Here is a 26642-nt window from a genome sequence, read left to right on the forward strand (position 1 = left end):
GTTTCATAAGCTGCTATTGGGTGATGGCTGAGGGGCACAAGCCCCAGGCGCACCCAAGCCTTTACATGTAGACACAGCAAAGTCCACCTGCTGCATACAATTTAAGATACTGATGGCTAAGCATGGACTTCTGGTTTGTTCTATATATCTGTACTAAGCACACCGAGGACCTGACCTTTTGAAGAACATCAGTAAGGGGGCTTAATGTCCCTGTGGTAGAGCTGAGCCCTTCCTGTAGAAGCCATGGCTTGAAGTCAGCTTGGTGGCCAACTCTCAGAGTGCAGGGCAGGGCAGGAGAACTGGCTGGTGGCACTCTTAAGCGGGGAGAACCTGTGACACAGCTGTAGCTGCTACTGCCTCTCCTGATGCTTAGCAACAAACAACAGGGGAGGAGCAACAGGCACAAAAACTCATTTTAAAGGCAGGATGAGGATGACTGGGTGTTCACAATAGCCTTTGCAAGTTTCCACAGACACACACACACAGAAATGTGGCATACATGAAAATGAATAAAACCACAGCAAAAAATTACAACTAATGACAAAACAGCTGAATTAGATTAACCCAAGGTGACTCTGTACCTTCACCAGGGCAGCCTTTTAACTTCAGCAGAGGACAGCCTGTTTACCTTCACCTCACAGGCAGGCTGGGCTCATAGCTGCACAGACAGAATTTTAATTTCAATTTCTCCATGAGTTGAACACTACTTTTATTCTTCTTATTTCTGCTGGAGAATATATAAAGCATATTTATATGAAATATACATGACCCATAAGAGATGAAAGAAACCAATGTGCTTCACTGTCCTGTGAGGACTGCTGGCTCGGGCCTGTGACAACAGATGGCCGTCCTCCCACAACGGGCGGCGGAGGAGGATGGAAGCTAACGCTGTTCCCTGAAGCACGTGACTAGGCAGGTGCAACGTGCATTTAGAAAAATAAAAATCCCAGACTCTGTTTTTAAGATTCTGTGACATGAACCTCAAAAAAAATGGTCTGGGGAGATACTGAACTTGAGCCTGTCCTATTCCATTTCCAACAGCATTTGGATTACCCAAGAAGGAAGGGAGGAGGAGTCACTGAGGGCTGGTTGGAGCCACAACGGGCATTCCTCCGACTCAGGCCCAGCGAGGCTGGGCTCTGACAGTCTGGGGACCTCTGGCACAGGGTACTTCCACACAACTGAGCCAAGGCGAAATGATGGTCACTCAAGTTCCTGTGAAGCAAGCGCAGATACCAAAGGGGGCAGGGATTTTTATCACGCTCTTTCTCTCCCAGAAAGAGACAAGAAAACTTTGAGACAGAACAAAGTAGCACTGCTGTACCCGTGATAAAAATGCATCAGTATCAGAAAAACGGGAGCAATAGAGACCCAACCTATCAGCTTTCCAAAAAGGGGGGGAATAAACAACCATTTGTAGGAAACACATCAGGATGCAACTGTTAAATTGTATGCGCATGTGGTGTACATTATGTCAACAGCCAGGCATGCACCTTCCAGATACAAGCTCTGGTCTTCCCAGGTCTTCCAACCCAGAACCAGCTGCTTTTGTTGATGGTGTTACCCCAGAGGGTGAAACCTGCTCAGGACTGCACAGGGAGATGTGGGGGCAGACACGGGAGAACAAATGCCCTGCACCCAACACATTCTTACCTGGTTCGTTTATACCTCTTTGTGGTCATGCTAAAGCACAGGGAGCAAGGTGGGAAGGCTTCTGAAATGTCCGTTACTTAGCGTGGGCCCTCCAGCTCTCACCTCACGCCCCACAGCCGGGAGCCTTTTCACACCCACATCATTTTGTTGATATCTGTGATGAACTACGGGAAAGGCTGTGGGCGGGCTTTTCTATTGCTAAGGGTGTACGTGATGCACACAGCACGGGCAGACTGGGGCTAGACAGCAGAGCAGAAACGAACAGGAAACCAGAGTCCTCGAAGCAAACTATTTTGTGAATTATTAAAAATTACTCAAAGTATCAATTCGTAGGCAATCTTCCTGTTAGAGAAGGTCAGGTGTGGAAGACTAAACCCAAAATGTCAATAAGAGCAACTGAGCCTTAATGAGAAACTATTGGAGTTTTTTTTTTCTTTTTAATCAGTTGTGGGAAGGAGGGTTGAAAGTGCAGCCTAACAGGACATGTTGAAGTGAGTCGGTGTGGTCTGCAGTTAGTATCCCGTACAGCAGTATTGTTCCGGTTGGGAAGAACAAGGTTGAAAAACATTACATTTTAATTCCCCATGAGTTAAATGGGTAAGTCACTGCAAAAACCATTACAGAACAACATGGAAATCATCAAGCAAAACAAACCCACAGAAAGACAATTATCTCCAAAGTCAGGAAGTACATTCCACTTGCCCACCCACCTCTTCAAGCCTACGCTTAGCATACGTGCAAAAATACAATACACTACAACTACTGCTACTATCGTTTTCTTTTACCCTTAGGTGAGAAACACCTGACAGTTACATGCTGAGTCATGCTAACAAAACTAAACCTTTTACTTTCTTTAATAGTAAAATTACTGTGACTGAATCATTGTCATAAAAAGTGCATTCAAATACATTACCACTTATTTTAAATAAACATCAATTTTGAAACAATCAACTGTGAAAAGCTGCATAAGTTTTTCTTTTTTAAAATCCCTGATTATATTTCTATGTATTCACTGTAGTAGCCTGGACATTGTAGTTTTTAGAGACTAACTACCACTTAATTTCTTAAAAAAAAAAAAAAAAAAGAAAGAAAAAAACACCACCAAAACAAAACAAAACAAAACAAGCCTGCTGTGTGCTGCTGAGCAGCAGTGAAGCAAGGGAAATGAGTGCTTGTCACTCACCTATTCACCTTCACTGCACTTAAGAACTGGGGTCAAACGGGGTCCTTGTGCCACAGCAGTATATGGGAAAACATAATGAACTCTGAGCACGGGGTTTACAAAAATATGATTGTGAAATTCAAGGTCTGGACTTTGACCTGGGTCCTGGGTTCAGGCCACCAGAGCAGCCAGTCCCACTGAAGTCCTTGGGAGGCTTGGGGCATGGTCAGTAGCTTGTATTTTTCAGCCAATGGTCAACAATTTGTGTAATGAAGACAAACTATGCCACAGCTAGTTTGAGGCCAGCTCCTGAGTGTTCTCTCGGTCCACTAGAGAAAACAGCTCAGGTGTCCTGGCTCTTGCTGCACGCACGAGGAGACAAGAGCTTCCCTGACCAGGTTGACCCGGGCAGCTCTGCTCCTCCAGGTGCCTGCCTGCATCTGGACTTTGGGCATCACATGACATCATGAGTGGTATGCACATTTCCTAAAGGATCAGTCAGCAGCTGAGCTGCCTGGAACCTTCTGAAAAAAGTCATACTGGAGACAGTAAACCAGGAAAAACCTTATCCCTATGAACTGCAAAACAAAATGAGAAAACAGAATGTGCATCTTGCTAAACTTAAGCTTACTTATGTTTATAGTTGCTACTTACAAAGTGACACTGGGAAAGAATACATATTGTGAGGGCAGTGGCTGCAGCAGCATCTGCAGCCCTGGCCCACGCCACAGCGAGTCGTGTGCTTCATGAAAACGACCTCCGAAGTGTCAGCCTTCTGGGAGACGCGTCAGCAGCTGGAGCTGTCCGTCTCCCTCAGTTTTTCGGTGCTGCCGTCTTTGTGTTCTGCTTTTGTTTCGCCTCCGTCCTCCTTGCATGGAGTTGGCTCTTGTTCAGCGACCTGGTCTTTGGTATGGGGTTCATGTGAGGAAACGGGATCTAAAACTACAACTGCTTCAGCGTCATTTTCACCGCCAATGTACTTTCTCCTGTATCCAACGCTACTGGGAGGCCTAAGGGATGGAGAGTGACACAGAAAAATAAGAAGAGAGCAAAGACGTGTCTTTCACACTACTGGATTCAGATCAACAACAATAACGAAAGCCCAGGGTTCTAAGTCTAATCAACAAGCACATAGCGGTGTGATGCCAGCCATTTCCCAAAAAATAACAAAGAAGCTATCAGATTATAAATTAAGAAGCGCAAGGACAGAAGAAAGGCAGGAAAGGTCAGAGCAGTTAACTGCAGAAGTTATGAGAGAACCAAATGCACCTACCTGCTTGCCTGAATGATCTTCTTGGCAAGTGCGAACCTCGGGAGTTCACCATGGTTCTCTCTGCCTGCCTGGCCTCAATGATCCATCAGCCTCCTTCCCTCATACCCCAGGCTGCAGCTGCTTGCATATGAGCTGTGAGTCTGCAGCCTGGAGAAGGGGAAGGCACCCTTGGCAGCCAGGATCTGCCTGCATCGCTTAACCAAACTTGCACCTCTCCCTCACTCAACTTACCACAGGTCACTAGGCTGCCTGGCTGTGTCTGCAACTCCACCCCAGCACCTCACACAAACCCTTTAGAGGAGGAAATGAAATGAGTGGACATTAGCGCTGTGGAGGGCTCAGTGTGAATGGGGAGCAAGCAGGGTGCTGGTGAGAGCAGGAGGGGAAGTCTCTCTTTTACAACAAAGTCAACAGAGGGTCAGCTGCAGAGAAAGGGCCCTGAATGCCTCGTTCCCAGTGGCTCTATCTATGCTGGTCTCAAGACCAGCCCCATGAGCTCTGCCCAAGTGATGCTGCTTGCTGTGGCTATGGGGCGATGGAACCATGTAACCTGCATGTCATCCTAGTAGCTCAGCCTTCTGTGGCATTAGGGAAAGCACAGGCTGGTTATCAGGAGGCTGGAAGGACAGTGCTGGGCTGAGAAAAGCCCTTAATTTCTGCCTCCTCATCAGAAGCCACCAGGAAGCTGCCCATCTACTTTGGCAAAGACACCACTTCTCCCCTGGTAGGTCCCAGGTTGGACCCTCTCTGACCCGGGCCACCAGGGTAAAAGCCTGTGACTGGAGAAGCAGAACCTCTGTGTGACAGGAAGGATTTGTCTATGGGAATCATCCCTTAGGTGCTAGGGGCAGCCAGCCCTGGCTGAACCTGCACTTAGCCATTTTGCCAGCTGGGAAGGAAAGCTACCAAGCAGCAGAAGCCACAGACAGACGAGAGCTGCATCTGTCCCCCACAGGCACCAATCCTGAGGGCATAGACGGCCCACCAGAGACCCTGCAGCCCTTCCCGTAGAGCTGCACATGCACCAGGCCCTGGATCTGTAGAAGCTGCAGGCAGGAGAAAGTGTTGGAGGAACTGAGCCAGCTGCCTGCCCACAACAGGACAAGGCGCAAAGCTGAAAGGAGCCTGCCCTGCACAGGTCTTCAGCATCTTAGCAAAGCTTTTAAAAAGTCTGTGACTTCACATCTGCCTTCTACAGCTCATCCAGATTTCTCCTGGGGTTTACTCTATACTGGAAATAAATGGGCCAGGGGGTCTAGGAAATGAAGCCACAGTCCAGCGTGGGTTAGGGTAAAAGCTACGACCAAGCCTGTGGGCCAAGCCACCTGTCTGGCTTCACGGTTGTGGGTCCCCGAGCCTGCTGCTCTGGAAGCAGGCCAGTGTGCTCGAAGCATGCAAAGGAGGTGTTCCTCCCACTCTGGGTAGATGACCCCAGCTCATACCAACCTCCGTTACTCCGGACAATCACCAGGGTAGTTTCCCATGTGTCTGCAGGTAGAGGGCTGGTGAACACATCCTAGCAAAAGCGTCTTCGCCAGCTGAGGACTAATGACCTTCAGGCAGTGGTCTCAGGGCTCCACAATGGCACTGCTTAGGTGTTAGGCGGACTGAAAACCCAGAAACCTGAGATGGTCAGGCCCAAGCAGTCCCTTCCCACCCCCCGACCAACCTGGCTGTGTTCAAAGAACTCCTCGTGTATTCTGAAGCAAAAAATTTCAAGTGCAGATGAATCTGTTGCCTAATCGCTGACCCAGAGGCAAAGGGCGTATTTCTTTGCATCTCATGGACAATGACCACTGTCTTAGAATCCCAGTGGGGCAAGGCAGGAGGGGACTGGGACAGTCATGCAGTCTGACCTGTCCATGTGCAGACAGGACAGCGAGGCATGCTGAGGGGACAAGCCTGGCCTCAGCCCCACACAGCTCCTGAGGGACTGTGGCAGAGCCAGAGCAAGGGCCAGGAGCTCCTGCCACCCTGATCCTGCCATGCCCATGGCACTATCTCCCAGAGGCAGTGTCCGGAAGTAGGAGTGATGCCCCAGGCCCACCTGGGCAGGCGTACTGACCACTTTCTCTCTGAATGTTTCCCCTGCAGGCTTCAGCTGTCCAGTGCCCACTCCTCCAGATCAGCCCCAGCTTCTGTCCTCCGGCTCTGACCTGGTCTGGTCCTGATGGGGCGGGAGAGGAGTACCCACGGCTCCCATGGAATGAGGGCCTTTCCTCCACAGTCTCATTGTACAGCCACTCCCACAAGGCACTCACTTGTAGCAGTCATGGGAGCAGTTTCTAGAAAATTTTATGGAAAGCTTCTCCCCAAGGTGGAAATGGTAGAGGCTCAAGTGGAACAAACCCCATAGGGAAGAGGTCGTGCTGTCTTCTGCTTTGACGCAGCATCTAAAAGCAGTGACCATTAATTAAAAAAAATAATAATAAAAGAAAATAAAATAAAAGCAGTGACCACAATAAGGAACCGAGCGTCAGTACGCACAAAGCCTGCCAGTGATAGATGAGCTCTCTAGGTGATGCCAACAAAGATCAAAATCATGGGATGCTCAGCCTGCCAGGGATCCCCACCTGGAACTAACCTAACCTCTTCACTTGTCACGTGAAGACTCCAAGAAGAGTGATTAAGATGATTTGTCCAATTTGTCCGCCAGCAAACAACTGGTTAATGGCACAGGACTCAAATGCCGGCATCTCGATTTTCTGATGACTGCATTTTTCTTACTACAATAATCCGTAGCTGTTTATGACCATTCACATAGATCTCGTCACACGTCATTCTAGACCACGCGCTCAATGGCAATTGCGAAACACAAACACAGGAAGGCAAAATTAAAGGCTAGAAGGCAATGTACCAATTCATGTCATTCTAGAAAGCCTGATGCCCAAGTGCCCCTTGGATGCCCTTCTAAGGAGGCACCAACTATCACCCCAACTGTAAGGCTCAGGCAGGCAAGGCCACTTGCTGGTGTTAAGACCGGACCCCAAATTGTACCATCGCCAGCAGCATCAGAACAATCGCAAATGGCTGGGCTGAAGCTGAACTTGATAAAGAGACTCACTGATTTCTCAGACCGTGTTACAAGAGACCAAAGTGTAGCGTTCTAATTTTTAAAAAGCAAATCATTGTTTGCCTTCAATGAAATTCCTTTCAAAATCAACTTTCCACGTTCCAATTATATTCAACAACATTCTAGCTAACATTTCGGCTGCAATTCAAATTAACTAATGCCCCCAAAGAGCCCTAATCGACATGGTTCTGAGCTCAATTGAATACAATCAGAGCTCATGAAATGAACGGGGGGAAATGCTTATTTCATGCAAATTCTGCATATCACTCAGGCTTAATTTTACTGATAATATAAAGGTGGGACACTCTGAACATTACAGTGAATGAAACTTTTAAGCAGTGAGAGTTATTTTATAAAATGCTGCCTCTGAAAAGCTGATTGCCAAACAGTGTAAAAATGGCTCGAGGCATAAATGCCAAGTTCATTTCTATTTCGCTTCTGAGGTAACCATCTTTCAAATCCAACAGCTGGACTATTTAACACAATCTGGGGGAATCGAAGTGGAGCTCTTCTCTGCTCTCCCAGTGGGGCGTCCGCATTAGGCTGTGGCAGCCGTCCAAGCCATGACGCACAGCCGGACGGTCTGAACTCGCTTCATTTACAGCAGAAATGGATAAAACCGCAATCATATTTGCCACCTTCAAGGGCAGAAAACGGAGATTTAAATCTGTCTTTAGAAAGTTGTTTCCTGGGAAAAGTCCCCGAGAGGAAGTGGGCTTTCTGTGTCGCTGGTGGAGACAGGAGAGGTCTCACTTCCTTCACAGCCAGCTGGCAGCCCGGAGCAGTGGCGTTACAGCCAGAGCAGACCCAGCCTTGCTGGTTTCTTTGGGAAACCCTGTTTTTGGGGAGCTTTTTTTTTTCTTTTTAAAACACACCTCCACCAAACTCCACAAAATGAAGCTCCAGGCCTAAGGTGCAACTGTCTCAGGGATTACAGTCAGTCATTCAAGTAATGGTTCCGCCGATGAAGGCAGGGCAAAGCGCAATTCCCTTGGCTCTGCTCTTTTAAAGCTGTATTGTAGCTAAGAAGAAGAAATAAAGTTTATCCATTTGGTTCTGTTTCCATTTGAGAGAAACATTTAATTTCTAATTATATATATAAGAAACACATTGTTAAGCAACAAAACCACCGTGCTTGAAAATGTGACATCCACCTGAGGACGCTGGGAGGAACACAGGAACACAGGAACACAGAGAGCGCTTCTGTGACACAGGTGACAATAGCCAGTGCCACAGCCGTGCTCAGCTGTGGTTTCCTTGAGAAGCCAGCTCAGGCAGGCAGGTACCAAAGCACCCAGACACCCACAGAAGACCAGGAGAGGAAGAGGGAGGGACTGGGGGGTCTCCCCAGCAAAGCCACCACCATGAACCATGCAATGCGTGAACAACAGTTGATCTAGGTAATGGGAACACAGCTCTTGGGCTGTTCTCTCAGCTTTCTGTAAGTTCCGTACGTTTCCACAACTTTAAACCATCATGGAAAAGCCATTTCGATCCCAGATATAAATAGACTAGAGTTATTCACAAGAAACAATGTGGGAGGCATAGTCTTCCACAAAATTCATCATATATACACACATATTCACACACACATGCATATGTATATATGCACATATACAGTTACAATGGCTCCTTTATAAAGTTGTTGTGCACAAAATACTTGAATTTCTGTTTTCTCAGGACAATATTTACAAATCTATTTTCAAGTTTTTCTTTCCATTTACTGCACTGTGTGCTTCAGACTGGGAGAAGTCAGAGAAGGCAACTCGACGCATTTCACGTTGGTATATGGCAGGATAAAATATATTTCAAATGCAACATGTTCATCAGGTTTCAGGAGTTAGGCCCGTTTACCCTGCCAGCAACTTCTATTTGGATCAAATCAATAAAACCAACCAACCCACCCAAACTCCCCCTCTACACACGTGAAACGCCAACACCCTAGACACTACTTTAAAATGGCTTTTAAAACACCACTAAGTACCCAAAGCAACCTACTTCTTTAAACAGAAATGAAATATTTTGTACAAAGTCTCCTAAAATCCTGGGTGCTGGCTCAGGCTAGCGGGCAATCCGCTGAGAGAACCAAGCTTTGCTGCAGGCCCCTTGGGGCACTGGTGAGTCCCGCTTGGCCAGCCTGGGGGGGGGGGGGGAGGGGACGGGGCACTACAGTCAGGCCCCCTGAGGGGTAGGGGCCACCGGACAAGGGGAGGAGAGGATCTCAACTTCCAGAACATCCAGTTGTTCTGCTAATTTTGTTGTTAAAACTTAATTGTCCATGTGAGGGCGCACAGGGAGACCCTTTGTGGCGGCGCTCCGCCCTGCAGAGCTGCTTCCTGCGGTGCCCGCAAACAATGCCGCGCCGTGAGGTGATTACAGTGTGGAGAGAGTGGCAAATCCTTTAATTGTGTAAGAGCATCAGATTAGGCGGCCGCCCTGTGCAGGTTGGTCTGTCAGCTAGGAGTCTCTTTTCAGAGCCCTGCTGGCTAAGTACAGGAAGGGTGCCCGCCTGTCCCCGCCTCCCCAGCCCTCACACACACAGAGGTGCAGACAGAGAGAGAGAGAGAGAGAGAGAGAGAGAGAGAGGTGGGGGAAGGTGGGGGGTGGGAATTAAAAACCTGTTAGCCTTTACCTTCCTTGAGGAAGCTCAAGGGAGTCTCACGCTGGAGAGAGCCACTGTGTGCCAAGTTGATAACCCCAATTTTACTGGCTAACATGTTTGGAAGGAGGGGCTTCTCCAGCTCCAATCACAGAACACAGGACTTACCCACTCCATTTTTTCCCAACATTAATTTCACTCTGGAAATAATGAATAAAACTGAAGAGACCAGATAGAGGTCAAGCAATTGTAAAATCAATTTTACTTTTTAATTCAAAACCTGAGAGGCAATTTGATTTTTTTTTCCTTTCATACATATGTCTGATTAGTCTGACCAACCAAGAGACATCTAAATCTCTTTTATCTGCTGCCCTTTGGTATTTAGTTAATGGCCCAAATAAGATGAACTGTTGCAAAAATAAGTCCGTGTGAGGTCAAAAGTCACCTGCATTTGGAGACACCAGAGATCTAGGAATTAAATGCAAATTACAATAAAAATGGTTTCACTGGAAACCGGGTATTTTCCTACTGAAATGGAAGGTCCCATAATTGCTATGTAGTTGTATTTTTAAAACTCTTCTAGGTTAGAATGTGACCTATTTGCACTTCCTAAAACAAAAAGCAACGGCTCTTGCCTGTCTGGCAGTTTAAAAAGACATTCAGAAGAAAGTGATGGGGGACTTGGAGGGTAGCGGAGCTGGACGCCCGAGTGAGGTGTTACTGGGTCAGGCTCCAGCAATGGCTGCTGGAAAGCCTTGCTGAGAACCACTGCATGGAAACACCCAGCTAGAACTCAGTGCAAACCATACCCTGGGTTCTCCCTCGTCAACCAGGTGTCCTTAAGCAGAGGAACTAGGACGGTCCTGCATCTGCTGGGAGCGTGCTTACTTCTCTGCAGATGAGAACAGAGGCGCAGAGCTCCATGCGGGGCAGCAGGCAAGGGTGTCAGGCAGAGGAGGCAAGCGAGCACTCTGGGGCCTCTGGCGACCGGCAGGGAGCCCCACAGCTTGTTCCACACTGACAGTCCAACTCTCCGCATCAGATGTCCTCAAACTGGAAGACCAAAGACAACTGATAGGCTAGACTGGTGTCTGACCAAGCATGATCCTGGCTGCTCCACTTTTCCTATTCAGCTCCCTGCTTGTGGCCTGGGAATGCAGCAGGGGATGGCCCAAAGCCTTGGGACCCTGCACATGCATGGGAAACCCCATTAGAAGCTCCTGGATCCTGAGTTCTACCTCTGGATCGGTTCAGCTCCAGCCACTGTGGCCATTTGAGGAGTGAACCAGTATGAGGCTGGGTCCAGGGCCTTGGAGGAAGAGAGAGGAGTGCCCAATTCTTGGACCCCATCTCACAGTTCACTGTCTGCCCATACTAGATTGGCTGGCTGTGCAAAACAAGGCCTTGAAGTTGCCAAGACAGCCAAGGCCAAAGAGTTTCCCTCTTCTCTGCCTGGACCTAGGGAATTGAGGGTACAAGTAAGCTCCCAGGACATGATGGTCACTTGAATAGTCTCCTTCAAGACACCTCTTTATCAGCCTAGACACCTGGGTCCCCTTATGCCCCTCCCTATGTTCAAAGAAAGGAGAAAAAAACTTTAAGAAGCCCAAGCCGTTTCCCCTAAACCCAGTGTCTGGTTGGACAGTCCACTTCCCTGTGCCTTCCTGTCCTTTGCTTTGAATAAAGAGTCTGTTAAACTTGTACTTCTTTTCTGGCTTGTGGTTTTTATACTAAGCTGATGGAAGAATCCACCAGGGCTTCACTGGTAACAAGTGGATGGAATATCTTTCTCTGTTTCTCTCTCTCTGTCACTCTGCCTTTCCCACAAAAATAGATCTTTAAAAAAAAAAGAAAGAAATAAACAGCATAAAGCAGATGCAATACAATCTATTTAGTGCTTTAGAATGTGTTTTGAAAAAATCATGGAGCTGATGTAATCTACCTTTCTATTACCATGTTATATATTATTTAGTAAAGTATTTAACTCAGTGATTAGAGGTGGGTATGAAATGACTTTAAAAAGTTCATGGAAAAATACAGTGAAAAGATAGGTTTATTTTGCTACAATAAAATTTTGAAATCAATGCAGCTTTCTCGTAACACATATGCTCCACAAACTTTTCAAAGAGCCCTCATAATTGACTTCTGGGAATAAATTGTTCTTTCACATGACTGGAATACCCAATAAAACTTAAAATGTATAAATAAAGTTAATACTGAAGACTCAAGTAACTTAGGCTGGTCTTAAGATTTCCATTGTTGATTTTGAAACACATCCCTTTTAGGACATTTAGCACAAAACCAAAGAAAACATTACAACAGTTTCTTTCCAAATAACATCAGACTTTTTGCTTGGGGTGAGAATTTGGCTCAGTGGTTGATACCACTGGAGGTTCAGCACTGTGACGTAGCAAGTTAAGCCTCTGCCTGTAACACCAGGTGCCAATTTGATTCCCAGCTGCTCCCTTCCAAGCTAGCTCCCTGCTCATACATATGGCAAAGCAGGAGAAGATAGCCCAAGTGCTTTGGTCCCTGTACTACATGGAAGACCTGGATGAAACTCTTGCTCCTGGCTCTGGCCTGGCCTAGCTATAGCTGCTGAATGAACCAGAAGGAAGATTCTCTCTTGCTCTGTAAGTCTCTTCCTCTTTCTCTGTAAATATTTAAAATAAATTAATCTTGGAAAAGATAAGATACCACTTGGTGTTCCCACATGCTATGTCAGAGTTCCTGGGTTCAAGTCCTCTGGGTTCAATTCCTAACCTGTCATTTCCAACCCATCTTCCTTCTGATGTGCACCTTGGGAGGTACCAGCTGATGGCTCTAAATACTGTTATCCTGCCAGCTCTATGGGAGACCCTGATCAAATTCCAGGCTCCTGCCTGCATCCTGGACCAAACCTGACTACTACAGACACTTGAGAAGTAAACCAGTGGATGGAAGCTTTCTATCTCTATCTCTCTCACACATAAATAATTGTAAAATATAAAGACAACACAACTTCATGGGCCCAGAGCAGTAGCCTAGTGGCCGAAGTCCTTGCCTTGCATGGCTAGGATCTCACATGGATGCTGGTTCCAATCCCGTCTGCTCCACTCCCTTTCCAGCTTCCTGCCTGTGACCTGGGAAAGCAGTCTAGGATGGCCCAAAGCTTTGGGACCCTGCACCCATGTGGGAGACTGAAGAAGCTCCTGGATCCTGACTTTGAATTGGCTCAGCTCTGGCCATTGTACCGCTTGGGGGATGAACCACCAGACAGAAGATTCTCCTCTCTGTCTCTCCTCCTCTCTGTATATCTGCCGTTCCAATAAAATAAATAAATCTTTTTTAAAAAGACAATACAACTTGAAATCCTTTATGAACTTCATTGCAAAAGGAATTTTTAAAACCTTTTTTTGCTCATTCAGATTGAGTCTCCTCTTCAGAACCCTGGGCTACTAACCTTTTCTTCCCTTGAGAAAGTCCCACTTGATCGCTGAGGCTACGGCTGAGAAGGCAGTGAAAAAATAAAGACTTGATACGCCCACTGGTATACAGGGTTGGAGAGACAGAAGGTGAGGTTCATGGGATCAAGGGAGTAACTTAACTGCAGAATCACTGTTTTCTCCAGAAGAAATCTTATCATTCTCTTTTCCTAAGCCCTTAGCACATGAACACAGTATGTTATAGCTCAGAAAGTATGAGTCTTAGAGACATAACAAAAGGGATCAAATGCAAAAAGGCGCAAGCATTTAGCCTAGCAGCTAAGACACTGGCCAGGATACCCAACAGCTCACATTGAAGTGCCTAGATTTGATGCCCAGCTCCCCTCCTAACTCTAGATTCCTGCTAACATGGATCGTGGCCGACCGCCATGATGGCTCAAGTTGGGTCCCGGCCTCTGATGCGAGAGACAGTTTCTGACTCCCAGCTTCAGTCCCCACTCCTAGCCAACGAGGGCATTTGTGAAGTGAACCAGTGAATAGGAGTCTCTCTTTCTTTCTGTCTCTTGAGTAAATGAATATTTAAATAATACCATCTAATCCAATTAATAGGTTTACCTCAGTCAGCCTCACTGACCTGTCAATGGGGATAGGTCCACTCTACAGGTCTGGAATAATTAAAATACACGAAAACACCTGGCTCCATAAATGCCAGTGAAATACAGTCATAGCAGCAAAGCATCACAGACCCACATTCCTGAATCCTCAGGCCTCCAACTGGAAGCTGGTCCCATCACGCATAGTTTCCTCAGCCAACATGTTCTATAAGCGGCATACAGTTCTTTCAGGACATTTCTCTTGAACAGATACTATTTTTATTATGAATAGCACACTGATGAAGACTAGAAAGATGTATTAACTAAAAAGTAAAGCCATGCATACAATAAAATCTTGTAGTAGGCTTTACTCTTTGAAATCTTCCCCAATTCATGTCACCTGTATCAGTCAGTAACACCAGACTTATTCTGTTGATAATAGAGCTAACATGCTTTTGTCTTTTTTTTTCCCCCAGGAACTCTACAGAGTATTAAACTAGAAGACAAGTTCACCCACACCTAAGCATACTGTGTTTCCCTGTTCCTTGCTTAGATTATTAGGCCCAGAATGTGTGAATGTGGGACTTGCCAGCATAGCAGGAGAGAGAGAAGAAATGTAAGATACCCACTAGTGTCCACTTGACTCTACCAAATGCACCCCCTGTTGCACATGTGCTTGGGGGGCACATCCCAATTCTATGTCACACCTTCTGTGATGGTCATCAGTGGAGCCCCATTTCCAAAATCTTAATTTACTTTCCAAAAACTAAGTCATTTGGAAAGAGACTGAGCATGCAGTGACTAACATGGGTCACACCATTGTTCTCCTGAGTAAGGACTGATAGCAATGCTCTTCAGAACCAGTACAGTGGCCTCTTGCCTTCACATCATCCTCTTCCTTCATTCTAAAATTAAAGTAAAGGGACAACTGCTCGACGTATTTCCTCTCTGATCACGTATCTCTACCCCAAATGGGGCACTGGTGACAGGGCCGGTGTGGGTATGCTAACCCCTAAGAATGCTGTGCTCAAAGTTCTGATTATGCATTTTGAAAGGTATTTTCTATCTCTGGATCTGTGTGTATTTTACAGTGAACCCATACTAACAGACATGCTGCAAACAAGAAACATGGACCTACCTCCTATTCCTTATCCTAACTGTGAACTTCCTTACCAAATAACCACATTTGTTAGGAATTACTGGAGTTCTAAAGAGAGCTGAAAGGGATTCTGGAGACTGCCCAATCTATTGGCCTTGGTTTTAGATGAGAAGAAACACAACAAAAAGAAAAAAAAACAGAACTGTCAAATTCTTTGTTCAAAATTACCTGGTGCCCAGTACTTAACTTGCAACTCTAATTTGTGCACGTGACTATCCATTACCCCAGCATTAAAGGTTAACATCAGACAGGGAGGAATTTTACTGACTTATTTCTAACAGTCTCTAACTTGCACAACAAGCCTACGAGGCAGGTGTTACTACCTCTCAGGAACACTTGAGGGAACCAAGTCACACACCACCGTTACCTATGAGACCTTGGGTGAGTAACCGGAAGTGCACACCAAGGTTGCAGCCCTGGTCTCACTGGAGAGCCCATGTCCTGGACACAGGGGACACTGTTTGCTGCCCTGTGGGATGTGCTGAGGCGCTGGGTTAGAGAACTGACCGTAAGTCTCCACGTTCCTTCCAGCTCTCATCTACTGGCTTTTGTAGATGTAAGCAAAACCCTTCGTGGTTTTTGGACCTGCATAACACTTGGTTAGCCTATTTCTAGCTGTCGGCTGTCTGAAGGCAACAAGACAGCTTCTTCTAAAATTCTCATAATTTAAGATTTTCCCCTCTCTCATGCTGACCCTCACAGCCACTGGTTGGCTTGATACCAAGACTCTGTGTCTTGCCAGCATCAGATTAATCTAGATGAACAGGATCAAGCATCAAAGCAGAAATCCAGTTGGCACTGCCGCTCCTTGGCTCAGCAGATCTCTTATCTCTTACAGCATGAAGGGACACTATGGGCATAAGTCCCACCTGAACCGTAACAGATCAGAATCAATGAAATTCAAGTTCATTGAGATTTATGATGTTACGACTAACTAGTATATACTTACTAGGAAAAATTAACAGGACACAAACATTTCTAAAGCTATTATTAAAATAGAAACTGGGCAAATTAGGCTTTCCCAAGCTCTGATTATCTTTTCTTTTTCTTAAAAAAATGCTCTTGACAAGAACATTAATTTTTATTAATCCTTGTAATTAAGCATTTAAAAACGTCTCTTGCCTTCTCATAGATTTCTAGGAAATGAATCCATATCTCTAACGTTATAATTCACCAAACAAGAGATAACTGATTTTTTTTGTAGTATGCACAGTATAAATTTTAGGAATTTATTAAGAGGAAAAGAAATTTTCCAGGGAAGGGGTAGCCTGAAGATCCTTAATTTTTTGATAAGTGAAGAGCTTATGCAAAGAACGGCTTTGTTCACTTCTTCACGTGTAAAGCCCTTCCCAACAGGTGAGCCAGCCTAGCTGGGTCTTTCTGCTATGTCTGGGTGCTCAGCTATCTTGGAGACTTTCACTTGGGCAGGCACAGGGGTTGTAGACAGCACATATGTGCCTGAGCTGAATGCAAGGGACTCCCGGACCCTCAAAGAATGTCTTAAATACCAAAGAATCCAACCCACTTGCCTAGGGTGCTGGTTTCTAGCTTGTCTGTGTGACTGTTACAGAATGGGACACGGTGGTGGCTCGGTGCTCAGCCAATGTGTGTTCTGGTGCGTTTGATATTAAACACATGCTGCTTCTTTCATCTGTCCAATGGGTATTTACGCAGAGCTGATTGTGGGGCAGGAATGCTTTTGGTTGTTTTCAGATACACTCGGGGAACAAAACAGAGAAAGTCCAGGAGAGGAGGAGAGAGAGAGAGAAAAGAAAGATAAATAAAATAACTTTATGGTATATTTAAAGAGAATAACTGCTATGGGAACAATGGAGTAGGATTCAGGGAAATCAGAGCTTAGGGGGAGATGACATTTGAGCACGTAAGTGATGGAGGAGGAGGGTCGAGTCACACAGTCACGGGAACCTAGCCAGAGATGCCAAAGCACAGGCCAGACGAGCAAGGCTGAGCATGTGTCGGCAATAATGTATGTCTTAGAGGCCATTCTCTCTGGACCTTGATTCCTTGTTCCATCTGAATACCGTGGGCACAGCAACACAGATCAAAACCCATGTGTGAGCGCTGGAATGCCAGCACCATCTCCGGTTGCTGTCTAATTGCTGAGCTGCCTCTGATGTGCTCTGACAATTCCCGTCTGTGAGGCTGGACAATGCATCTGCCTCCACCTCACGGTTAGCGCACCACAGTGAACTTGGTAGTCAGCCAGGAAGAGGCCAGGGACAACCCTCTGGACCTCCGGTGGCCAGGCTGGTGTCAGAGGATCATGCTAAGGACTGCAAGCGTTTACTCTGAAAACTAGCAGGTAACTACTACGTGAGAGTGAAAGTCTCAATCCTTACAAAGCACCCTGGAGTGAGGCGATTCACCATGCTGCCCACAGACCTGAGAGCCATGCACGTGGTTGATCTGCCTGTTCTTACAGAGGACACCACTCGGAAGGGCGCTCTGACCTGACTGTTAATATGCAAATCTAGGGCATGAGTTATTTTGGCTAACGGATGTCAAGAACTGAATTATAAAGGACTGGGTTACAAAGTTTAGAAGTTAATACAGCAGCCCACCGTGTTTGCATTAGTGCTTTAAGTAGATAAATTAAATTGGAATGTGTCTCTTAAGCAGTCATTGAACAAGCAGGATGAGAAATAAATTGAGCTTCACATCGGCCTTTATGGCATCTAACAACCGCGTCTGTCAACACACGGATCCTTTTCACTGTCAATTCAGCACACATTTTGCAGACCTTGGGCCTGCAATTATTTCATTTCCTTTCTTGGAAATGTAATTTCCACTTACTTTTGCAGAATAAAAGGCAGACAAAAGGAGGAAGGAGTTGCAGTATTTTCTGATTAAGATTATCTGTGTAAAACGGTAAAAGGAAAAAAAATCTATACACACACACTGAAGCGTTTCTGAGAAACTAACTTGTCTCAGCCAAATTGCTTTTGTGTCTGGATATTGGTTCAAATGTAGCCAGATTGTTGATGTCAAATTAGGTGTTAAGCAAACTTAATAGGGAAGCTGAAGAATGAGTATAGATCATCTTTCTGTTAGAACCGTGCAAATGACTCCCGTCAAAGGAAAGGAAGCACATGACCACAGGAGAAAATGCGCTTTTAAACACAATGAAATTAGATAAAACTCTAAATCAGCAAAGAAGGCCACTCATCTCCAAAGAGGGGGAAAATGTTAATAGTACCAAGAAGAGAAATGCAAGACAGGAAGAAAACACCAGTTAGCAAAAATAGATCCAAATTGAATTTCAACTTCATTTGCCCAGGTTTCACCTTTTCAACCAAGACAGGTAGAGCTTAAAAAAAAAGAGAGAGAGAATTCTTTTTCTAGCTAGAACAGGAAATCAGAGGTTCAATGAGCCGTGATTCTATCTGGCTGATATGATTTGCCTTCTTTAAGTGACAGACTGGCTGACATTCTAGCAAGAAAACCAAGATCAAACTAACATCAAAAACAGCCTGCCATTGCTATCCAACAACTGGACCCTGTACCAGGTGCGACTGTGACAGTCAACACACAGGACTCATTCTTGGGCAAAGTGCCCCTTGGAAGCGAGCCTACAGAGAGAAGCGTGCACAGCATGTCTGTACTCTTAGCAGGAAGGCACATCTTTGAGGACTGGAAGATGGGGTTGCAAACACACACCCTTCCAAGTAGCCTCACAAAGATCTGGCATCTTCTTCAACCGTGCATGAACCACTAAGGCACGGGTATGACATGGTGAAGCAGCCTGAAGATCATTCCAGGTCAAGTCTTTGCAGAACTGGAGTGCCAAACCAGTTGGGGGGAACGGATTCTCTTCTTCTGGGGCATTTGCTTTGGAACTGAAGCAGATCCTTAAGAGAAGAGACTAGGACCGAAAGTCGGCTCATGGAAAGAAAGAAGAACTACATGCTGGTTGGTCCAAACCACAATCCCGCCAAAGAGAAACAAACCAAAGAGACATACAAGTTAGTTGTTAGGGATTCTGCTACACACTACTTAGTAAACAGTATTGTTACTTACTCAAGCGTAACCTTGGAACTTGCGCATCCTTCCAATTTACGGGGCCCCTCACCTGTGTCAGGTGTTTGGGGGGACGGGCTGTTGAATTCTGCCTCCAGAGTTTTCTTGTTCAAGGCTGTTTTTGATACACTGGATACAGAACCCAACACGGGCATGGATTTGGACTCTGAGGTGGCTAATATCCCGCTCGGACCTTAAAACCAAACACATACCTCAAGTTTAATAACTCTGCACGATGCTTACAGACATGGCACTGAAAGAACAGATTAACTAGGGAAAAAAAAAACCTCTCAAGCGGGGAAAAGGCCAAGGTTTTGTGCTTCGTCTTGTTTTTAACTTCAAGAGCAGGCTGTAGAATGTCCCCACTGGGAGCCTGCTCTGTGTCAACGGGTCTGCTGCCTTTCAAGGCGTGATGACCACACTGAGAACCGCACACAGACCTTTAAGAGAATGCAAATCCCACGGCCACAGCCCCCTCCCCGGCCAGAGACCTCCGCAACACCCAGAGCAGGGCTGGTGGATGGCCCTTGTTGAACCATAGGCCTTTATGGTCTCTCCCCTCGACTTAATTCTTCCCAAAATTCAGCTCTGTGTTTTAAACAAGAAATGGAACAATATCAAAAGGCTCTTTAAAAAAAAAAAAAGGCTCACGAAGGCTTCTTGAGTATTCAATAGCTTTTATGAACATTTTCATTTTAATGTGAATGAGAAGTAAGTGGATTTATTTCCTCTTAAAATATGGACACAGGATTATAAAAACCAAGTGGCAAGAAGTTGGACTGTTTGCCTTTTGGACTTTCTTGCTGTTTGTGACAGGATTTAAAAACCGCAATAGGGCCTGTTATTGACATTCCTGGCCTATCAACCCAAACATTCAAGGCACTGAAGCTAAGTCTTATCATAAATTGTTGTCTTCTTCTTCCTATCTTTGGTTACAAAATATGTGTGTGTATGTATATATATATATTTTTTTCCAGTAACTTTTCTTCTCAAGATTCTGGTGTACCTTTCCTGAAATCTCAGAAGGCATGCAAACTGAACACTAGTTTCCAAAACTGGAGCCGAAGGAGCACACAGTGTGAGCACCTGACTTTGTGTCTCATCTCCACCTCCTGGGCAGACGACCTTGGGACATCACATTTCGGCTGTGAATCTTCTGGTTAAACAAGCCTTTTCCTCCTACCTGTGGAAAGGGTAGAGAGATCAGGAAACTAGCTCCTGAGTTTCAGTATGCAGTTGGATACAAGACGTGCCTCTGACAAGCCTGTGTCTGCCTCTGGCTAACTGCTGACCACACATGGCCGGGAGCACCCAGCAGTTCCTCCCTCTGGGAAGCAACACGTCTGTACACATCGACACACCGTTGCTCCATGGCTGGAGCCACTGCGAAGGAGGGAGAACCCGGAGCTCATTTCCTCACAGAGGAGAAGAAACAAAGAAAAACGCACACTGTTCAAGAGCAGGGTGGAGGCACCTTTGTTAAGGTGCCAGAGAGGCCCTTGGCTCTCTGAGACAATCAGTCTGCGAGGCCACACAGCCAGGTGGAACAAAGAAGTGTCAGTTAGACACAGAAGAAAAAGTGCCTGGCTCCCCACTAACCTGAACGTGAGCTCTGCCAACCCCTGCTGCCCCTTCCACCCAGGTCCTCATACTCACTTCCTCATGAGCTACCCTGTGTGTGTGGGAAGAGGGGGTCCTCTTAGAGACCTACATGAATCTGTGCACAGACGCCCCAGCCCCTCATCTCTATAACCCCACCTGTGCCAGGCAGCTGAGCTCTCTGAGTGGCTCCTGTATTTCTGCCCCTGGAGTTTTCACACTGCCTTTAAAATGAGATCCACACACACAGTGTGGGTTGCAGGGATAGGCAGGGAGGGAGCTGTGCCTGTGTGTGTGTGTGTGTGTGTGTGTGTGTGTGTGTAATGTGTGCGCGTACACTTGCTGGCAGGAAGCTGGAGTCAGGAGTGGGGCTGGGCGCTGTCATGCACCTGTCTTCAGAGGTAGCTGGTTCTGCGGAGGGGCTGGTGTTCTGTTGTTTTGTTTTATTGTTCTGCTGCAGCATCCTGGCAGGACTGTAACAGAATTTCCAAACCAAACTATAAAAACTTAATGGCTAATCTTTTTGTTATAGGATAAAGGATAGATTCCCATTTATACAATACAGGTTGGAGGGCATCACACTACTGCTGTTGAGGCAAGAAATCATTAATTCAGTCATCTGAATGAGAACTAGAGCTGAGAACTACAGCTTTTTACCAAAAACCCATCTTTAATTGCTCCAGCCACTTCAATCTGGCCAACATGACTCAACATTTTGCAGATGTAAGATGTAACAGTGGACTCTCTTAGGCGGAGTGAGCCCATTCCAGGAGATGCAGCCACAGGTGCTCTGACTGGTAATTTAGGATGGCCATTCAGAGCTGGCCTCCTCCCTGGCTTGGGTGGAAAACCTCAGAAGGGTGTCAGCTAGTTCCCACCACTAGCCGAGGCGGTCTGGAGATGCCCAGTTACCTACAAGCAAACAAAGGGCAAACACACCAAGGAACAAATGTGCCAAGGAATTCTGATGCAATGTCCCTAAGTACCTTTGCCCAATCCAATACTTCTCATTCACACTAAAAACGAACATTTTCGTAGTTGTTTCTGAAAAGAGCGCCTTGTGTTAGAAAGGAATGCAGAGAAAGATGTTTCTTAGAGGAAGAGCAGGAGCGTGGAGAACTGAAACGGGCTTACTACTGCTATCTGCTTCTGCCGTCACTTTCCGGCGACGCAAAATCCTCTCTAACTCAGTTTCACTGCTTTCGGGCTCAAGGGATTTTAAGCTTCTTGAGCTAGTAGATTTGTTAAGTGCTCCCTAAAGTGAAAACAAAAGCAAAAAGGTTAATGATATAACACAATATGCAAAGGAATGTAGAAATCAAATACTAAGAAATTACCAGAATTTGAATGGGATTACAAAAATAAAAACAAATTGGCAATACATATAAATATTATATATATGCATGTGTGTGTATATATATAGCTGTACATATCGTCAACAACCCACAGTGCTGCAGTTTTGAAGATGCCATCGGTGATGTGGACACCAGTGCCTGCACTGGAAGGGCAGTACAAGAACATCTCTGGATGATCTCACTGAAGAGCATCATCAGGAAGGCACCTGCTCGCTGATGACTAAGATCCTGATGTGTGCTGATCAGGGCAGAAGAGGATGGCCGTATCAAGCCTACCTTCGAAGGCTGTCCTGATACAGCAACCAGGAACTACTAAACCTAAATTCTCCTAGCACCAAAAAAAAAAAAAAAAAAAAAACCCATGTGGCAGACAGCAGGCACCTGGCTCCACCTAATGGCTACTTTTAATGGCTAACATGGTAACAACGCTGTGGTGGCTGCCAAGGGAACCATATTCTGCAGTAGCCAGGCCAAAGGTTGCCAGAGTACCTCTCAACTTCAGGATGAAAGAAGGCAAGTGGCCTGGCTCACCTCATGTGGGCAACTTACTTCCATGTTCCCAACAGAGCACACCGGATGTGGGATTCAGGAACCACAAGGTATGGAAGGCAATGAGATGGCCAGCGTGCTGTGTTCCTGCAGAAATGGACTCTGCCCATCAAGAAGACGGAGGAGGACCCACAACTGTTTCCCAGGCCTGGCCCCTCCAGGAATCATGCAACGGAGGGAGAGCTAAAATCCCCACCTCCAGGGCTGCAGGAGCCTGTTCGCAGCACAGGACCAGGTAAGTCTTCCTGGTCATAGTGAAGGGCTGGTGCTTCAGCACTCCAAGACTTCCCTAAGAAATCTCTGTTGTCAACTGTGTCACCGGTAGAGTGGTCAGGAGGACAAACATTTTCCATCAGAGGAGAAAGGAACCTCCCATCTGGCTGGCCCTGCCTGACTTCAGGCTGCAGTCTGAAGGCGGATTTTGTCCACCAAGCCAATAACCAGCCTTGGTCAAGGCTAGACTCACTCTAGCTCTAGGGCTGACCCAATCCTGCCAATTTTTTGGAGAATTCTTAGAATTCCACTGGTTAAGTGGAAACTCAGGTTGCTTTTTCAGTTTCCCAAATAAAAAATGTGACTCATAACCTGAGATGCTCACTGATTTCACATGATTTAGGTAATCCATGTTATTCGGTTTAGAGAAGAATTTTTCCTAACTGCTTAACAGTAGAGAAGCAGCCGGGTGCCGTGCAGGCTTAGGGGACACACTGAGCAGCAAGGCGTACTGGTTTGCTGTTGGATGTCTAACCACTGACTTAAGACATACTTAGAAAAGGCCCATAATTTAATCTGGCGTGTTACACTTGTGTCCCTGGAAGTACCTCTTTTTCTTTCTCAATTATTGCAAATAAGCATAAAACATATTTAGAGCAAAAGCACATTCACATGTTAATACTATAAACATTTTTTTTCTTATCCTTAAAAAACAAGATCACCTGACTTATGTTTTAGCCTAGCGGAGGCAAACGGTGAGGTACGGTTCATAGAACAAGGTCAGGGAAGCAGAATTACAGCCACCAGACACTTCTGAGAGAATGAACTAGAAAGCTTGCGTTATTTTTCTTACAACTTCACATGTAGCACGTACAGATATAGGAAAAACTGTCGTTAAGATAACTTACAAAACTACTATTTGAACAGCAAACATACAAGATTTTCTCGATGACAAATTCACACAAAAGGTGTGTGTGGGAGAGATGTAGGTGCAGATACACACAGCCCTTTCCAAAGGCATTTTGATTGATGAGTTTATCATTCACTTTGTTTTTTCACTTGGAAAACAGCATTATTTTTCTAAATTCCTAATTCCCATTATAGCTGACTGCTGAAGAACTTTTTTTTCATCTTTTAACTTCTCACTCTAGAATTTCTATCTCCATTTATTGGCTGATACGATTGATTCAGCAAATATGTGCCGTTATTGAGACAAGACACTGTACAAAGTTGACATGACGGAGAGTCAGCTATCTTATTGATTTACATTAGAATCATAGAATGTGGGAATCAGAAATGAACTTTAAAAAAAACTACATGGTAACACAATTTCCTTACTTTCTGTATCAGAGGACTCAGTCACGGTGAGCCACTGGGTGTGAACCAGGCTCTACACTGAGTGGGACACAGGGCGTGACCTAGAACTTCAGATCTTCTACTGCTCAAAAACAGTACTTTTCCTACTTTACTTCCCATTCTTAGTCCCGTGCCTGTCCACTGTTTATAACAGTGATACAGCAAATTGTCAGGTGGCAAGATTACTCATTCAGGAATTCCTATATATTTTGATAAACTGAAGATATTTAGCACAGAATTCTTTATAAACTGCTTTTCTTTAATTTAGAAACAACCGGATTTAAGAAGCTTACATTAACTTGTACCAATGTATTCTTCAGAAATTGACGTTGTCACTAAGAGTTGCTTTTTTTTTTTTTTAATGACTGGAATTTCTCAGAGTTTCTTTTCCTGAACCTCAAAGCCTTGTAGGATTGTGAGCTCCTGATCTGGGATCCAGCTTCGTGCCAACGTAGGTTGAATTCCTGGCTCTTGGTTTTAGCCATGGCCTGCCACAGCTGATGTGTGGCATGAACTGGGGAATGAATTGTGTGGCATAAATGACTTGGTGATGGAGGCATATACTAGCCTGCTCTCTCGCTCTCTCTCGCTCTCTCTCGATCTGAGCCTCTTGATTGATTTTTTTAATTAATTGGAAGGAGGTTTGGAAAAATAAGTTCAATCAATACTAAGATTTTAAAACTTGACTTGAAAATAATATAGCTCGAAAAGTAGAGTGGGTCTTTCCAGCTCTCCCCAGAGCCTTGCACAGGCCTGTCACGTTCCTGGCAAGTCACTCCAGCAGGGTCAAATCCCGTAACTGCCAAAGTACCCACCCTGAGCTGCTTCCCAGTTTCTGTCCTATGAGAACCGAATCCCATGCTGCTGGGTTTCTTGGTCTCTCTTTTCACAGGAGCATGCCTCCCACCTCAGTACATAACCGCAGGCTCTGTGTGTGTGGTGTGTGTGTGTGTGTGTGTGTGTGTGTGTGTGTTTCATCCTGCCATCATGATGAGGATGGCATCATTAATCTGATAGTTCTAACACAGAGTGTGAACTCCAGCAAGAAGCACCAGGAAGAACTCCGTGGTTTAGCAGGCTGGGCTAGGGTCTCACTTTCTCTCTCGTTTATAAGAATGGCCAGGACTTCTTTGCTCCAGGAGCCTGGGAGTTGCAAATGGTGCCTCATTCCCCAAAGGAAATAACTAAGAGTGTACAGGAGAACTGCCACTTGGCCAAGAAGAGCAGGGGAAGAGGATCACATGTTCCCCTTCTTTTAAAAACACCACGCACAGAAAGAAAACTGGCCAAATGACAACCGTCAGTGATCTATCCAGCCCACAAGAGGCAGGGCAAGACGATGATGGACAAGGGTGAGAAGGACTAGAGTCAATTCGCAGAACAGAAAAAAAAATGTTGAAAAATTTTTGTAACCTCTAAATTATTTCAAAAATTTCTTTCCTTAACGTATCACACAATTACCCTAACCCTATCTATAGTGCTATCAGTAAACATGCTATCATCTGGCATGATCATGAAACGCATAACTATATCAGGGATCTTGCATGAGTCTTTTGATGCATATTAGACTCATATTTTTAAAGTCACACGAGGGTTTGACAACTGATACAGTGCTTACAACACCAATTAGAATACCCACGCCTCACATCAAGGTACTTGGGTTTGAGTTCCTAACCCTCGGGGGCAGCAAGTGACAGCCCAAGTAACTGGGTTCCTATCACGCATGTGGGAGACCAGATGGAGTTCCTGGCACTTAGCTCCAGTCCCAATTGAGTGCTCCTTGTTGTGAGTATTTGGGGAATGATTGAGTAAAAGCTAGCTTGATCTTTCTTTTCTCCCTCTTTCTCTGCCTCTCAAAAATGTTTTTTTAAAGAAAAGAAATCCTCAACAGTTTCATGTCCCCAGGGACATCTTCATAAACATGAATAAGCATTATTAACACAAGAAAACAAAAACAGGGTTACAGAATGTTCTCCTTAACAGAGCACAGATAGCACTAGTTTTTGATCGCAGGATAGTTTAGATGACAACCAAACTCATGCGTGCGGTAGTTTTAATCCTTTACTCAGTCCTCGGACCACCACTGCTCGCCAGTGACACACCTCTCTCTTCAGAGCTAATCCCACTCTCCTAAAACTGAAGCAAACCAATTAAGCCACCCTGCGCCATGTCTCCTGCACAAAGACAGGCTGGATGAACGCAACGCTGTTTACCACAATTATGTGGATGTCGACGTGGAATGCATAATTAGCACCGTGACAACAAACACGGGGGCACTGAGTCCCGGACCTCCACCCCCGTGTTTGGTGACTTACTGTGCATAATAACTGGGCTGGGGACAGCAACAAGATCTGAAAACAGTGTGTCTAGGGCAGTCCTGCGTGAGGGCTCGTCTCTAACAGCCACTGGTGCCTGCTCTCTGGCAGGCACCCATACTTTGGAAATCAAAAGTGTGGCTGGAGATGGGTCTTCAGAGCATGCCCCAAGGGGTGATAAACTGTCTCTAGCAAATGAAATTAGCAATTTCATAAACAATTAACATAAACAAAGGGACTCCTGTTGCATCTTCAACTCTACCCTCAAATGATTGTTTCA

General features: G+C 45.6%; 1 protein-coding gene across 2 annotated transcripts in view; it reads right to left on the reverse strand.

The window, feature by feature from the left end:
* Positions 1-3509: 3509 nt before the first annotated feature.
* Positions 3510-26642, reverse strand: part of SHTN1 (shootin 1) — a 96490-nt gene continuing 73357 nt past the window's right edge. The window contains exons 15-17 of one of the 2 annotated variants that reach the window (XM_004579789.3): positions 21709-21829; positions 18976-19168; positions 3510-3825 (exon numbers count right to left, since the gene is read on the reverse strand). In XM_004579789.3, coding sequence (XP_004579846.2) covers positions 3603-3825; positions 18976-19168; positions 21709-21829 — 537 coding nt within the window. In that variant the 3' untranslated portion in view covers positions 3510-3602. The remainder of the gene's footprint in view (positions 3826-18975; positions 19169-21708; positions 21830-26642) is intronic. The other variant, XM_058671366.1, reaches the window with a different exon arrangement.

Source organism: Ochotona princeps, chromosome 13, assembly GCF_030435755.1.
Source record: "Ochotona princeps isolate mOchPri1 chromosome 13, mOchPri1.hap1, whole genome shotgun sequence".
Lineage (NCBI taxonomy): Eukaryota > Metazoa > Chordata > Mammalia > Lagomorpha > Ochotonidae > Ochotona > Ochotona princeps.